Source organism: Cryptomeria japonica, chromosome 5 (assembly GCF_030272615.1).
Source record: "Cryptomeria japonica chromosome 5, Sugi_1.0, whole genome shotgun sequence".
In the NCBI taxonomy this organism is placed as follows: Eukaryota; Viridiplantae; Streptophyta; class Pinopsida; order Cupressales; family Cupressaceae; genus Cryptomeria; species Cryptomeria japonica.
The window spans coordinates 87,426,450-87,440,824 of NC_081409.1; the positions used below are offsets into that span (position 1 = coordinate 87,426,450).

General features: G+C 37.0%; 1 protein-coding gene across 4 annotated transcripts in view; it reads left to right on the plus strand.

Annotated features, from left to right (window-relative positions):
• The window catches only part of LOC131054725 (uncharacterized), a 33,932-nt gene extending 20,993 nt beyond the window's left edge, over window positions 1–12,939 (plus strand). For 2 of the 4 annotated variants that reach the window (XM_057989311.2, XM_057989308.2), the window contains exons 2-7: window positions 7,075–7,371; window positions 7,862–8,194; window positions 8,353–8,399; window positions 8,582–8,647; window positions 12,296–12,428; window positions 12,602–12,939. In XM_057989311.2, the coding sequence (XP_057845294.2) occupies window positions 7,110–7,371; window positions 7,862–8,194; window positions 8,353–8,399; window positions 8,582–8,647; window positions 12,296–12,428; window positions 12,602–12,621 (861 nt within the window). In that variant the 5' untranslated portion in view covers window positions 7,075–7,109 and the 3' untranslated portion in view covers window positions 12,622–12,939. The remainder of the gene's footprint in view (window positions 1–7,074; window positions 7,372–7,861; window positions 8,195–8,352; window positions 8,400–8,581; window positions 8,648–12,295; window positions 12,429–12,601) is intronic. The other 2 variants (XM_057989312.2, XM_057989310.2) reach the window with 1 other exon arrangement.
• Window positions 12,940–14,375: the final 1,436 nt, after the last annotated feature.

Below are 14,375 nucleotides of genomic sequence, written 5' to 3' on the forward strand. Positions count from 1 at the left end.
ACTATCCTGTTTGTTGGATATCTTGGCAAGACATAGGGAGGTGAAGGACACCCATGAACCCTGATGTATGTGAATTTTTGAAACTGGATGAACCATGCACCATACTTCTTCACAAGCTCCTGTGCATCCAGAGATAGTCGATTGTGAATCCCACCTTGCAATATCCCGGTAATGTTCATCGTGAAGGTGTCATTGACTAACTTGTAGTCACTTTTAGGCGGATGATGCAGATGAACATAAGAATCACAAACTCTCATTTCTCTGGGTCCTCTTCCGATCACTCCTCTATGAGGTAGCCCTGCATACTCGAAACTCCTGATTAAGGCATATATAACATATGAGCTCATGTGGAATGATTTGGTGGGTCTTAGCCTTCTCAACTGCACGTCCAGACAATTGCTAATAATTTTGGCCCAATGAAGCTTTCCTTTTCCTTGGACTATCATTTGAATGAAGAAGAACATCCACTTTTTGAAGAAGGCTTGAGGAGCCCCTATAGCTCGATTGAGCAAAGTTATCAAATCTCTGTATTCCTCCTAGAAGTCGATCCTATGCGGTGTATTGGGAATCTTGTTCAGGCGAGGCCGACTTTTGAGCAACCAATTCTTATTGATGAGATTCAGACAAGTCTCAGGATCATCTTCATAGATCGACCTCGCTCCTTCTAGGCTTTTGTAAATCATATCTTTATGGTCTGGAAGATGAAGAGCTTTGCTTATAGCTTCCTCTGAAAGGTAAGCTAAGATGTTCCCGTCTTTGGATACGATCGTCCTTGATTGTGAGTCATAGTGGCGGGCACACTCGATCATCAGCTCATGACATTTGACGGCGGGAGGGAAACCTGCAGCCTTGATGATGCCACTCTCGATTATCTTCCTTGCAATAGGTGATGGCTTGCCAATGTAGGGGGCCTCTCGAAACTTCTTCACATTGAAGTTTCCTAAGTTGGTGTCTCCGATATTACTCCACTTGGACACGATCCTGGTCTCCAATTCGTTGCTCCTCTGATCTTCCTTGATGAGAGCCTACCGACTAGTAGATCCTCCGGCCTTGGGGGTCGCCATTTGACGCCTACACAAAAATTTCAAAATTAGTCTTTAAGCATCATACCTTAAAGCGTAGAAATTAAGACTCTTCAAAGGGAAGATTTAAGATATTAATGATAAATCTAGAATTCCTCATTCCTCAATTAATTATGAATGGAATCAAACTTTCAAGACTTAGACCTTTTTCTAAAAAAAATGCTATGAAATTAAAACAAGCCTTGAATAAGAACTTCAAATAATTTGATTCCTCATACCTTCTCCTTTGAAAGCCTAACTATGAACCTTGGTGAATGGAAGAAACAAGATCAGATCTTGCTGGATAAGGATTGAATTGCTGGCCTTCTTGGATGAATTGTCTTGATTAACCTTCAAAAGAAGTTCGCCTTCCACTAGCTTCTCAAAAACTGGAAATTATCCTTCAAACAACTTCAAAATCTGGAAATTATCTCCCAACTTGCTAAGAAATTCGCCTCCAATCTGCTCCTCTAAATTCGCATAAGAAGGAATGAATGAATGATTTGCATTTTGACACAATACTCCTCTCTTACATAGGGCGCTCACCCTAATCCCTTCAAGGCCGACTTGGCAAATAAGGGGTAAAAATAAATAAATATTCCTTGAAAAGGTGGCCGACTTGCCTACAAAGGCATAATAGTTATTTTGAGCGCTCAATTTGTATTTTTTAATTTTTAAAATTAATTTTAATGCCTCCAAGGTTAATTTTTGTTAATTATTTCAAGGCCTAAAAATTAATTTATTAAATTGCCCATGCCTTAATTAATGCGAATTTAATTCAACCTCCCAAATGTCTTGAATTTAGGTAATTTAGTGCAAATTAGGGAATATCAAGGTTTGATCAATGCTTAATGAAACTTCCTAATGATTTCGCCCTGGACCCTCTGGAAGGGCCAGGAGCGATTTTCTCAATTTAGTCCCGAATATCTCATTCCTTGACTCCAAAATCTCCTGGAGGGTGAATTCACATCCAATTAAAGTCTTGCATTTCAAATTTTGGTATTTCGCATGAGGAAATTAGGTGAAAATGTGCATTTCGCCTTGGGCCCTCTGGAAGGGTCAGGAGCGATTTTTTTCATTCTAGGCCATAATCCACCTTAGCTTGATCGTTGAACTCTTTTAATGCAATCTCCAGGGTCCATTTCCTTGCATCACTGAGTTATCTCATCAAAATTTTGAAGGAAATAGTGCTTTTAGGGGAATTTCGCTCTGGACCCTTTGGAAGGGTCAGGAGCAAAATTCATCATTGGGCACAAAATTTTCATTTTTTAAAGTTCCAAAACCTCTTCAAGGTATTTCAAATAGGCTCTTTCACTGAACTCCAAGCTTAGTTTCATTCAAATTAGGAGGAAAAGGTGATTTTAGGATTTTTCGCCCTGGACCCTCTGGAAGGGTTAGGAGTGATTTTTCCTCCTTAGGCTAACTCCTTCATCAACTTTTGTTGAATCCTCCATTCATCGCTAGGCAATGTTCTTCTTTATTCATTCCACCCAAGTTTGGCTCGTTCTTGCAAGGTAAAATAGGGGTTTTTCAAATTTTCGCCCTGGACCCTCTGGAAGGGTCAGGGGCGATTTTCCTTCTCTGGCCTAGAATCATCAAGTTTTGAAGCAAACGATTACTCATCAATGGTCTTAAAGGTTATTTCTACCTTAGTGCATCCTTGCCTTAGCAAAAACTCAAAAGGAATATGTTGATTTCATGATTTTCGCCCTGGGCCCTCTGGGAGGGTCAGGAGCGAATTTTGAGTTTTAGGCATATTCCTTCATGCTTTTAACTTCAAATCACTTCTAAGGCATAAAACATCATGTCTTTCTCCCATCCAAGTTATGAATAGCAAGATTTTGTCTTAATTTTGCAAGAAAAGGGGAGAACTTGAAAATTTCGCTCTGGACCCTTTGGAAGGGTCAGGAGCGAATTTCCTTCTTGGCCTCAAAATCTTCACTCTTAATAATCCCACTTCACTTTAAGGCAATCCAAACATCGTTTTAAACTCATGCCTAGGCTTAGCTTTGCTCAAACTTTGGAGGAAAAGATAGGTTTTAGAATTTTCGCCCTAGACCCTCTGGAAGGGTCAGGAGCGATTTTTCTTGTCTAGGCTTACTCCATCATTTTAACTCCAATCCACCTCACAAGGTTAGGCAATGATCCTCTTCGTTCACTTCATGCATGCTTGGTTTGTTATTGCAAGGCAAAATAGGTGTTTGAAGGATTTTTACCCTAGACCCTCTGGAAGGGTCAGGAGCGATTTTTAGGTTTTAGGGCGATTCCTTCACTTTTTCAACTTCAAATCATTTCCAAGGCATAGAACAACTTGCCTCACTCCCATCCAAGTCCTAAAAAGCAAAATCTTGTCTTGAACTGCAAGGAAAATAGGAGGATTTGGAAATTTCGCTCTGGACCCTTTGGAAGGGTCAGGAGCGAATTTCCCTCTTGGCATCAAAACTTGCACTTTTGGCAACTCAATTTCACTCTAAGGCAATTCAAAAAGTCCTCTCACACCCATGTCTAAGCTTGGTTTAGTCCAAAATTTGGAAGAAAGGATGACTTTGAGGATTTTCGCTCTGGACCCTCTGGAAGGGTCAGGAGTGAAAATCTCTTCTAGGCTCAATTGCTTCATCTTTCATGGTCTTTAACAACTTAAAGTCATTCTTAAGGGCATGCTCTTCTTGATTTTGCCTCATCCCACACTTAACCTAGCAAAAAACTTGATAGCAAAAGAGGTTTTGAGAAAATTCGCTCTGGACCCTTTGGAAGGGTCAGGAGCGCAATTTTCATTCTTGACCAAAAATCATCATTTTTTCAACTTGAAACTTCTTTGCAAGGTAGGGTTTCATCTTTCATCATGCTAGGAATAAAGGTTTCATATCCAAGAAAGGCTAAAAATGTGTTTATAAGGAATTTCGCTCTGGACCCTTTGGAAGGGTCAGGAGCGAAATTGCCTTTCCTGGCTAGAATCCTTCATTTTCTTCATTTCTAAACATGCCCAAGGTTTTCAACATGTTCATTCTTCCTTTCATCATGCCTTTGACCCTTCAATTCGACCAAACCAAGCAAGAAATGTCTCCTATAGAGATTTTCGCCCTGGACCCTTTGGAAGGGTTAGGAGCGAATTTCTCAATTCAGGCTTTTATTCCATCATCATTTCAAGTTGATTTCACCTCTCCAAGAAAGAAGACACTATTCCTCTCTCATCCAAACCCAAGCTTGACTTGATTTTGCAAGGAAAACAGGTGATTGAAGAAATTTCGCCCTGGACCCTTTGGAAGGGTTAGGAGCGAAAATTTGGATTTAGGCAAAATCCTTCATTTTTCCAAGTCAAAACAACCTCAATAGGCAAAAGCAATTTATTCTTGTTTCATTCATGCCACAGACTTGGCCTTTTTCATTGCAAGATGAGGGTTATTCAAAATTTCGCTCAGGACCCTCTAGAAGGGTTAGGAGCGAATTTGCCTTCCTTGTCCAAAACTCATCATTTTGCATGTTTCCAAATCTTCAAATGTCGTCCAATCTTTCCTCCAAGATGCCCTGCACATCACAATTTAGCCAAAGTCAGTGAAAAATAAGCTCAAATAAAATTTTCGCCCTGGACCCTCTGGAAGGGTCAAGAGCGAATTCCCTTTTCTAAGCCAAATTGCTCAATCTTTAAGTTTCAAACTACCTCACAAGGCAAAGTCAGGTCATTTTCCAGGCTAAGAACAGGTTTGCAATTTCATCTAAGGCAAGAAATAGTGTTTAGGATGTATTTTGCTCTGGACCCTTTGGAAGGGTCAGGAGCGAAAATCCTTTTTTAGGCATCATCTTGTTCTTCAAAAATCCATCAACTCCATTTCCAGGCAAAATATATCGATTCACCTCTAAACATACCCTAGAAAGTATCACTTAGTCAAAAAAATGAGGAGGAAAAAAAAGGTTTATAATGATTTTCGCCCTGGACCCTCTGGAAGGGCCAGGAGCGAAATCTACATTCCAGGCTAAATCCTACCTTGATTCATCTCATTCTCCATCAAACTTGGCCAAACCAACTCCTTTTCTTCACTGACTCTGCTCAACTGACTTAGACAGGGAAACAAACAGGACTCTATCAAAAAACCTTTAAATCTAGTCCTAACTTGACCTAAGACCTATTCACCTTGACCCCTGCTCAAACCGACTTGACTCTCCTGAAAGGCATGCTTCATTCTGACACACTTGAGGTTTCAGGCAGACGACTGACAACTCCCAAAAACAAGGCTAGACTTAGCTTGAAAGAAACCCTAGAATGAGCTCCAGAGACTAGCCCTAATCCATCCAGCCTAGGCAAACCACTCACTCACTCAAAAAACCTAGAAAGCAGAGAGAAAAACAAGCAACCGAAAGCAAAACCCAAAAGCAAAAAGAGGGGGTCCCCATTCTAATGGAGCGATGTGTGAATTGGTCACAACAGGAGTGAAATAACCTATGCTCCCCCAAGTTTCAGGGACGGAGATGACAGGGGATGAAGGGACATGTTTATAGTACAGGGTACTATTGGGATATTTTTTAGGGGACAGCTATTAAAAAATAGTGAAATTTTTAAAAATAAAGAGAAATTTCAAATATTCACATCATAACATTGATAAAGCATTCATCATAGACATTCTAGAAGCTTAATACATAACAGTAGACGTGAATTGAGATTTCACATCAGATTTGACAAACAGATTAGCAAAATTCAAATGCTTTCATTGTCAATGTACATCATATTATATAAGAATTATAACAAAATGCCAAAGGGTCAAGGTTTCAACTATAAAATGACGAAAACATAGAATATATGGTTGTCCCTAATCAGCAGATGCAACTGGTAGGTCTATCAAAATTGGGGCTCAAATTTGAGTCACTGCTAGCATAAGGGGTCATCTTTGACAATGAAACCCCAAATCCACGAGTCCCCAAAATGTTTCGGGATGGGGAAGGGTTACCAGGGCAGGGAACGTGTCCCCGGGGAGTATTGGAAATCACAAATTTTTATGTTGGGTGGCCTTGTGCTCCCTCACCCCCTGTCCCCATAAAGGATTAGTTCTTTAGTTTTTTTATTTGAGATGATTGGGAGGGGACACTTTATCCACGTCCCCAAACATCCCGCAACAGGGGAACATGAGAATGCATCCCTGGGTACATTGATTATGTTGTATGACATAATTTACTTAAGAGAACTTCATCCATTATAACATTGATTGTTGCAAAGTTTGACAAGGAAGTAATGCATGTGTTTTTGTTTAACATGTATTGTGGTGGAAATGTTAGGGATATGCTTCAGTTGAAGAGTAGATTTTAATACTTGTTCTCTTTTCCAGAATGCATGATGCTAAGAATTCTATCATCGTTATATTAATGGGATAATTGCCTTTTCCTTTTCTAGGCATGACCAAGTTAATTTTTTTTATCTATATAAACAGTTTTATACTCTATATGTTAGTCTAATGATTCAAGTGTGATAGTTTTTGCTTAATACTAGACTTGTACCTCATCAGCGTAATAGTTAATCCAGCATTTTCTTTCATACTATTAAGTGTTTCTGTTTTCTGAATGGTACTAAACAACAAAAAATTTAAAATGTACTTTGTTGAGCTTTTTTTTCCCCAAATTCCTTTAATGCATAAAACTCCAAAATTATTGAACTTTTTTGACTTACTGACACTTTACCTTTTTGATGGCATTAAAGAACATTTTCATGGGTTGTTGGAAAGTCTTCCTTTGGGCTACTTAGTTTGGCTACTAGTGATTCATCCAAATTATTAAGCTCCATCTTATGCTTATTAGATAGAGTCTCCCTTTTTTTTTTTTTAAACTGGCCTACAATTGCTCTGAAATAATCACCATACCTTCTGAAGCAGATCGCTATACTGTCTGAGGCATAGTTGCATGGTCATGCTGCATTCTGAATAATGTTCTAGTCAAATTTGAGAGTAGCAAGTAAGGTAATGAAATGAATCAAGGAAGGAAAGATCGCAAGTTCTCTTTGTTTACTTGTTCTTCTTGCTCAAACTGATAGTGACTGCAGAATCACAAGGCGTGCCATTAAAAGCAATGGGAAAGAAAGGGGTCAAAAGAGGGAGGCAAACTTCAGGAAGGAAGGAACCATCACCTTCTCTGAAAACCGATGAAAATCCAAGTAATGACATACACAATAAGTACTCAGAAGATCAAAATCAGATGAAAAGGGGTAGATCAAAGAGGTTGAAAAGGGAAGCATATCCTGTTAAGGAAAATGGAAAAAAAGGCGAGAACGCTGGTAACTCTGGTGAATTGGTGGATCAAAAACAACTTTTAGAGTTAAATAACCGTGAAGGTTTGCTTATTACACCTATTTTCTTGAATCTCTTAAGCTAGATTATTTACAGTTTATGTGAGTGACTAATTTGTGTGCCCTTGAGTTCTTGTGACTTTGTTTCTGCGTGGCTAATTTGAAAGATTTACTATGGGTTAGTGTATAGTATAAACTATAAAGATGATTTCATTATATGTGTGAGATACCTTTGTCATTGTGTTGGAATGTTTCAGCATTCTGTATTCTGTTTAATTTTGTCTGATAAATCAGTTATGGCTTACTTTTATTTGCAATCCTTATGAGAAGAATGTATCACAACATTTACTTTGTAGATATTTAATGCTTCCTCATAATTATCAAGGTTTTCCATATTATAATCTATTATCTTGTATGTTTGAATTTCTTACTGATTAAGTTTTTAAAAATGATTAGATTCAGTTTTTTGAATGTTTTGTTGATTGGAATATGGGCAAATTTGTAATTTCATGTGATATGATTTGCAATGCTTCAGTTGAACGTCGAATTGTTGCCATCCAAGCAATTTGTGATGCACAAATTGAACATGTGCTTACCCAATTGAGAGTGGCACGCTCAATGTTTTCAAAGGAACAACTTAGTATGCCACTTCTACAGTTCTTGAAAGAATACTGCCCAAACACTATTGCAATCAAGAACTCAGAGGGGATTATTGAGTTTGAAAAAAATACTCAAAACTATGATGTGGATGGAAGTCATGTTGGTGAGAAAGAATGGCGGAAGTCAGTTGGGTGTCAGGGATCAATTTCTGTTGATGACCAAACTGTGATGCCGACACCTGTTGGTTTTCACTTCACCAGTTCTGCAGGTTGGACACAAGCACTTGTAATATGATTGCTATGTTAAAGATTTGTTTTTACAAGGTCTTTGCCAGATTTTGATTCTTTATTCATAAGAATCAGATATCACAATCCTTTGGTAATATTGAAGTCATGCCTTGTTCATATGAGTCTTTCTGCTTGGCAGTGAAAGAAAAATTTCTTCGTAGCATTGGTATTCATGTTTCCAACCTGGTAAAGTATCTTCAAATAGAAAGTTCTACTTTATGCTTACTTTTGATTATCATACTTGCACGTTTCATAGTTTTCCAGGATGTCACTTCTCTCTGACATGGCATATTGATGCATGCTCTCATAATATATTCCCTTTTTGTAATTTTGTTTTGACTTGTTGAGTATGTTTCCTGTATTGTTAGGCTTTTGAAGAGAATTCTGAAATCAAAATAATTGATGGAGAAAATTCATTTGAGACTCCTAACACGGTACAACTCTGTTCTGATTGTTTCAAGTTATTTAGTCTGATTCTGATGAAGAGGAATGTATGTTGTAGTAACAATTGCTTTCACAAGCTTTTTTTAAAGACTACGTACTTATTCTTATCATACAAAATATGAACTTTCTTGTTTGCTAAAGATGGCATTAAAATACGTCACTATATTATCCATTGCTCAACTGAATAATTTATTCCCATCCGGATAAAATAATATTCTTAAAAGGGGTATGTTGCCTTATGTGGATGTGTGCACTTTTTTATGATAATCCTTTCCTATGACTGCCATGGGTTTGTATGTATTTGTATCAGACAATATCTCTTATCAATCCAAGGAATTATAATGGTTACAAAAGATTAAAAATCAATATCATTAAAACTCTCTCCAAGCCTCTATAACTACACTGCCATGGCTGACATGTTGGGTTTGCATTTTCCAAATTTACCCATGGAGTTTAATGTAAAACAAAACAATCAAAGTTTCTGATGAAGAGCAGAGAGGTCAATATGACCATGGAAAATGGTGGTTTCTAAGAACAGTAGGATATTGTTTATACTGGCAAAAGATGAAGATGTTGGCTAATCTTTTTATGGTTGATGAGATCTTGAACTTGATGCCAAATCTTATTGTTCTCTGAAATCAATTATCTTGACTTTGGTGCCAAATCTTATTGTTCTTCCAAATCAATTTGTAATGGAGGTATTTGTTTAGAAGTGAAGATCTTGGAAGACATCTCTTTACTGCTGTAGCTGTTGATCAAAACCTGTCTGTGGTGCACTGGGCTTGTTGCAAGGTTCCACTTCTTAGTACAACTACAAACAAGTGCCTTGAGAAGATCACGAGCAACATGAACTGCACGAGACACATTGGCAGATACAATATTGTCTTGAATCTTCAGAAAGGATAGCTGCAGTTATTGACTTTAATGGGCCAATGTTTTGGCCCAGCTTTTTAGTCTCATCTTGGTCAAAGACACATGACTTTCTGTGGGCTTGATGCTTTACTTGAAAATAGATTGGTGATTTACACCTCCTAAGTAGAGTAAAGTAATGAGTATGTTTGAGGATGAGATTTTTTCTTAAGGCTTATGATAGTCTTCTGGCTTCCATTGTGATGATAAACATGGAGGGGTTGCCCCTTCACATGACATTCATTATGAAATATGGAGTTCCTCTCCTTTGTTATGTCAAATAGAGAGGCTTTATGGTGGGCATTGACACTTAGAATAGTGGTGTTAGAGTTGGTTGCTGTTTGCAAATGATTACGAGTAGATTGCACAATTAGATATTTCCACGCACAACATTCAGAATCAGTATTAGTTTGAGCCTTGTGGTTCTTGCACCACTTCTCTTTGTGCTTCTTTTTGTGTTTGTCTTGCATTGGAGTTGGGTTGTAGTCTTGTGAAATTTTTATCCGTAAGTCATTTTTTATGTAAATATTGATCTTTCCTTTATGTAATCCTTCTTTTTGAAATACTCATGCCCTTAGATTGTTTTCACATAGTTAAATCAAACCAATTTCATCTTATAGCCAGTGACGAGCTTTCCAACACTTCAAAAGGAACAAAAATCTGAATTCCAACAAGAAAGTTATGCAAAAAGAAGAAAATGGGCAGAAAGGGTCCAAAGGTGCAATCTAGAAGTGAAAAAGGGAAAATTGACATTTAGGCTGGGAAAATGTTATTTCTGACTAGGGATTAAAAAGGGAAAAATGACAGAGGCTGGAAAAACTGCAATTTCTAAGCAAGTGGTTGAAATGACATTAAATAAACAAAACCATGATTTTGTATTGAGTGAAAGTTGGCAAAATGGTTTAGAAAGCATTAAAATGTGATTTGTCATTAAATGGTTTAATTTACTTAAAATGATAAAGTAGATTCAAGGTTGCAAAATCACGATTTATAATTGAAATCATAGTTGAACTACTCGCGACTCGGCTCGACTCGCCAAGCCCTTGAGAAAAAAACTCGACAAAACTCGGCAACATAAAAACACGCTTAATTTTAATAAAAAATGCTTTTTTTTCTGCAAAATTTAATGAGAAGATGCATCCAATGAGTCAATAAATGATAACACAAAAGAAACAAGTTGATTCCAGATATATTTAAATGCAAAGTGTCTACAAAATCGCATCCTCATGAGAAATGCTGATGGCTGGAAGCAAAATAGTAAATAGTTTTTGTAAAACCAAAAGTAAATACAACTTCCTCTTCCCAGCTCTAGCTAAAACTACTTTCAAACTTTCATCATATTTGAAATTTCATCATTCATACTCATAGTTTCAAACTTTCAACTCTAAAATGTATAATACCAGGATTTCTTCAATGCTAATTATGTTGTTATATGGAGCCTAATCAAACTCGGAGGTTAAATTTTCCCTACTTCCATCAGCGTAGTTTCCCCCTATATTTTTTGATGGGGGTTTGGGGGCAGCGCCCCCAAGTTGGGGTCAAGGGGCATCGCCGAAGGATCCTAAAATTTGACTAAGTCTGGAAAATTGAAGAATCCTCCAAAAACTAGATTTTGCATTATAACTCTTGGAGGTCCGAAACCACTCTCAAACATCCTGACAGTATATATGGAATATAACTTAAAGTATAAGAATACTTAAATGTTATATTCCATATATGAATCCTGACGGACAGGCCAAAAAACTCAACGATTACTTGAGGGCATAGTGGGCTCTAAGGGTGGCCCTTCCAAGTGAGTTTCCCCCTTCTCAGCCCAAAACCATATAGAAAAACAAAAAATGCATGTATTTTTGGCTGTTTTCTGCTATTATGCTAACCCAGGCGAGTTTTTCTTTAAAACTCGCCGAGTTTTTAACAAAAACTCGCCAAAAACTCAGCGAGTTTTCCTGGCGAGTAGAAGTCATTACTACTCGCCGAGTGACAAAAACTGGCGAGTTTTTGTCACTCGCCGAGTTTTCGGCGAGTGTGCCATCTATGATTGAAATGACTAGTTGCAAAAAACTGACAAGTGGCTTTGCAATCACAAAAATGTGATTTTTTTCTAGTTAAAAAGTGGCAAAAATAGCTTATAAAATGTGATTTGTAATTGAAAGAGATTCCATTGTGGAAAGTGAAAAAGTGGTTAAGTGGGTGCAAACGTGGGATTCATTTTCTAATTAGAATTCCCAAATTGGCAATAAGGGCATTCAAGGTGTCAAAATGTGATTTTGGTCTAAATGTTCAAAAAGTGTAAACGTGTAGAGGGGGTTTAAAATACATGATTTCTAACTAAATGTGGAAAAAAAAGGTGAAAAGTGTAATTTTGAATTGAAAGGGTTTTCAAAATACTTGTAATTGTTTTATACATGACAAATGTTTGCAATACAAAATTTCATTGGCGAGAGTATAATGATTGACATGTTTATAACAACATTTTACATCTAGTTTTCCAATTATTATTGAGTTCATTTATGAAAAAAGCTGCAATTAAGAGATCTAGTATGCAGGTTCTGACGTTGGTTTTCTACTTTTTATGAAGACAATTTCTGTGTTATAATTACTGTTGATTTTGTTGCTCTGTTACATACTTTTCTACATTTAAATATCAATGTGGGAAGACCCTTAAGAACTTTTTCAAAGTTATATGCAAACATTGGCCTAGTAAATTATGAAGTGTTACGTTTTTGAAGGATTGCAAAACTAGGTCAAGCATTGGCATCACACCTAAAACCCAAAGGCTTCCTAAACGAGGTGAAATGCTGCTTTCAGTCCATGGCTCTCCTCTTGTGGTATATTGCGAAGATAAGATGGACACAATTAGTGGTAATCCCTAACCCTTAGTGTTTTAAAATCCCAAGTATATTTGACAGGAATATGTATCTAAATGGCAATTGATACTTTGTTTGGGTTGCGTCATAACAATCCAATATGTTTTTGCATGAAATTTTAAAAGATTTAGCTCATTTGAAATATCTTTGATTTTGTGTACATTTCAGAAGCTGACAAGGAGCCTTAGCATCAATCTTATGTCACTTGAAATATTTTATTTTATACGGATATTTATGATGCATAACAAGGGAGCTTGATATCTAAGGTTTAACTCACAATGAGATAAATATGCTCAGGACATGTCAAGTTGACACTGTCATCATGTTTACGAACAGAGAAAGATGACATTTACATACTTTCTGTGTTGTATAGTATGGCTTACCTTTTTACATTTGGCCAGTTCCTTAACAGAGATGTATCTATGTTTCAAGATGGACAGTTATGTCATACAATAGAGGTTAACATGTCAAATAATTTTTATGGTTATGTTCAAATGGTTAAACTCTCTCTTGCCCTCAATTCTTTTTTCTTGTATCTGGTTGGCTGTGATGCTAATTGCTCATTTGCACTCATTACCTTGGAGGAAAACATATTTGGAATGCTGTAACCAGTAGTGACGTTTGATGGGAAGCTATTATGTGTATATCTTCTTATGTTTGGTCTCTTTTCTATAACATACGGTTTGTCTTTGTACCTTGTTTCTAGTTTGCCATCCCCTTTTCTCCACTTTCTGCAGCATATAGTTAAATGGAGATATAGAACATCCAATTAGTTTGTAAAGGTGAAAAACTGTCTGTTGTTAACCTGTTTCATGACAGGAAATGATGAACGAAGACTACCCCTACAGATTTCGTAGTGTCGAGCCAATGGAGAAGTGTTGCTGGTGCAAACGTGGACCCGTGGATACCTTGAATAGAAGAATCATTTTTTATATTGTATTAGTGCAATGCCTATAGTATCTTTGATGGTTATTTTGTTTTAACATTCTTGCTAAGACTATTTTAAACCCACTGCCATTTTGCTGTTATAAGAGGTATTATGCTGAGGTGTTAATTAGTTGTATATGTGGTATATAAAAACTATCCATGAGTTAAATTGATACCCAAATAACCACTATAGACATTTTCTAAAATTCTATCACTTAACAAGTAAAAATTTCCACCATAGCGCTCAAATAATCTGTGGGGGCGTCAGCCCACATGGAAGCCATTGGCCTCCCATGGGGCTGCGGACCCCTTTGTGGGCTCTTGTCCACGGGGGATTGTGACCCCCATGAGAGCCAAGCTCCCATAGGGCATCGCAGTAGTAGGGCTTCAGCGTTTTCCACCTTTCCTTTTATATTTTGTTTTATTTTTAATATTTATTTTATTTTATATAATATACATTATTAACATTTAGTATATACTAATTATCAAATTAGATTTATAGTTATAATAATTATGTTTTTTATTGGTAATATATGATTTTTATTTATAATAATTAAAGATTACATATTATGTACGATATCTTTCACTAGGCTTGAGCCACCATGGCTGTAACAAAAATTGCCCAATAAAGCCACCACCACCCAAGACACCCTAGACCAAGTATACTTTACTATAAATTACATTGAACAAAAGCCAAAAGTTATACTCCAGTTTCGCCATTATCACCTAACCTTGACACAAAATGGTCTTCACATACAAACTAACTTTCTTGCATACCACCCCTTGGACCCCTTTACTAGTTACATTTCATATATTCGCAAAATCCCTACATATAGTACAAAATGGATACCATGATGCAAAAAACGAACAACAAAATACCAACCCAAAACCCCATTTTGACATTAGTTATTGCAAACCTTGTATCTTTGGCTCACTTGGGTCATTATACCAATAATCTTTAAGGTTGAATTTTGGGTCATGATGACCTTGTTTATTTCTTTCCTTTTGAGCAATC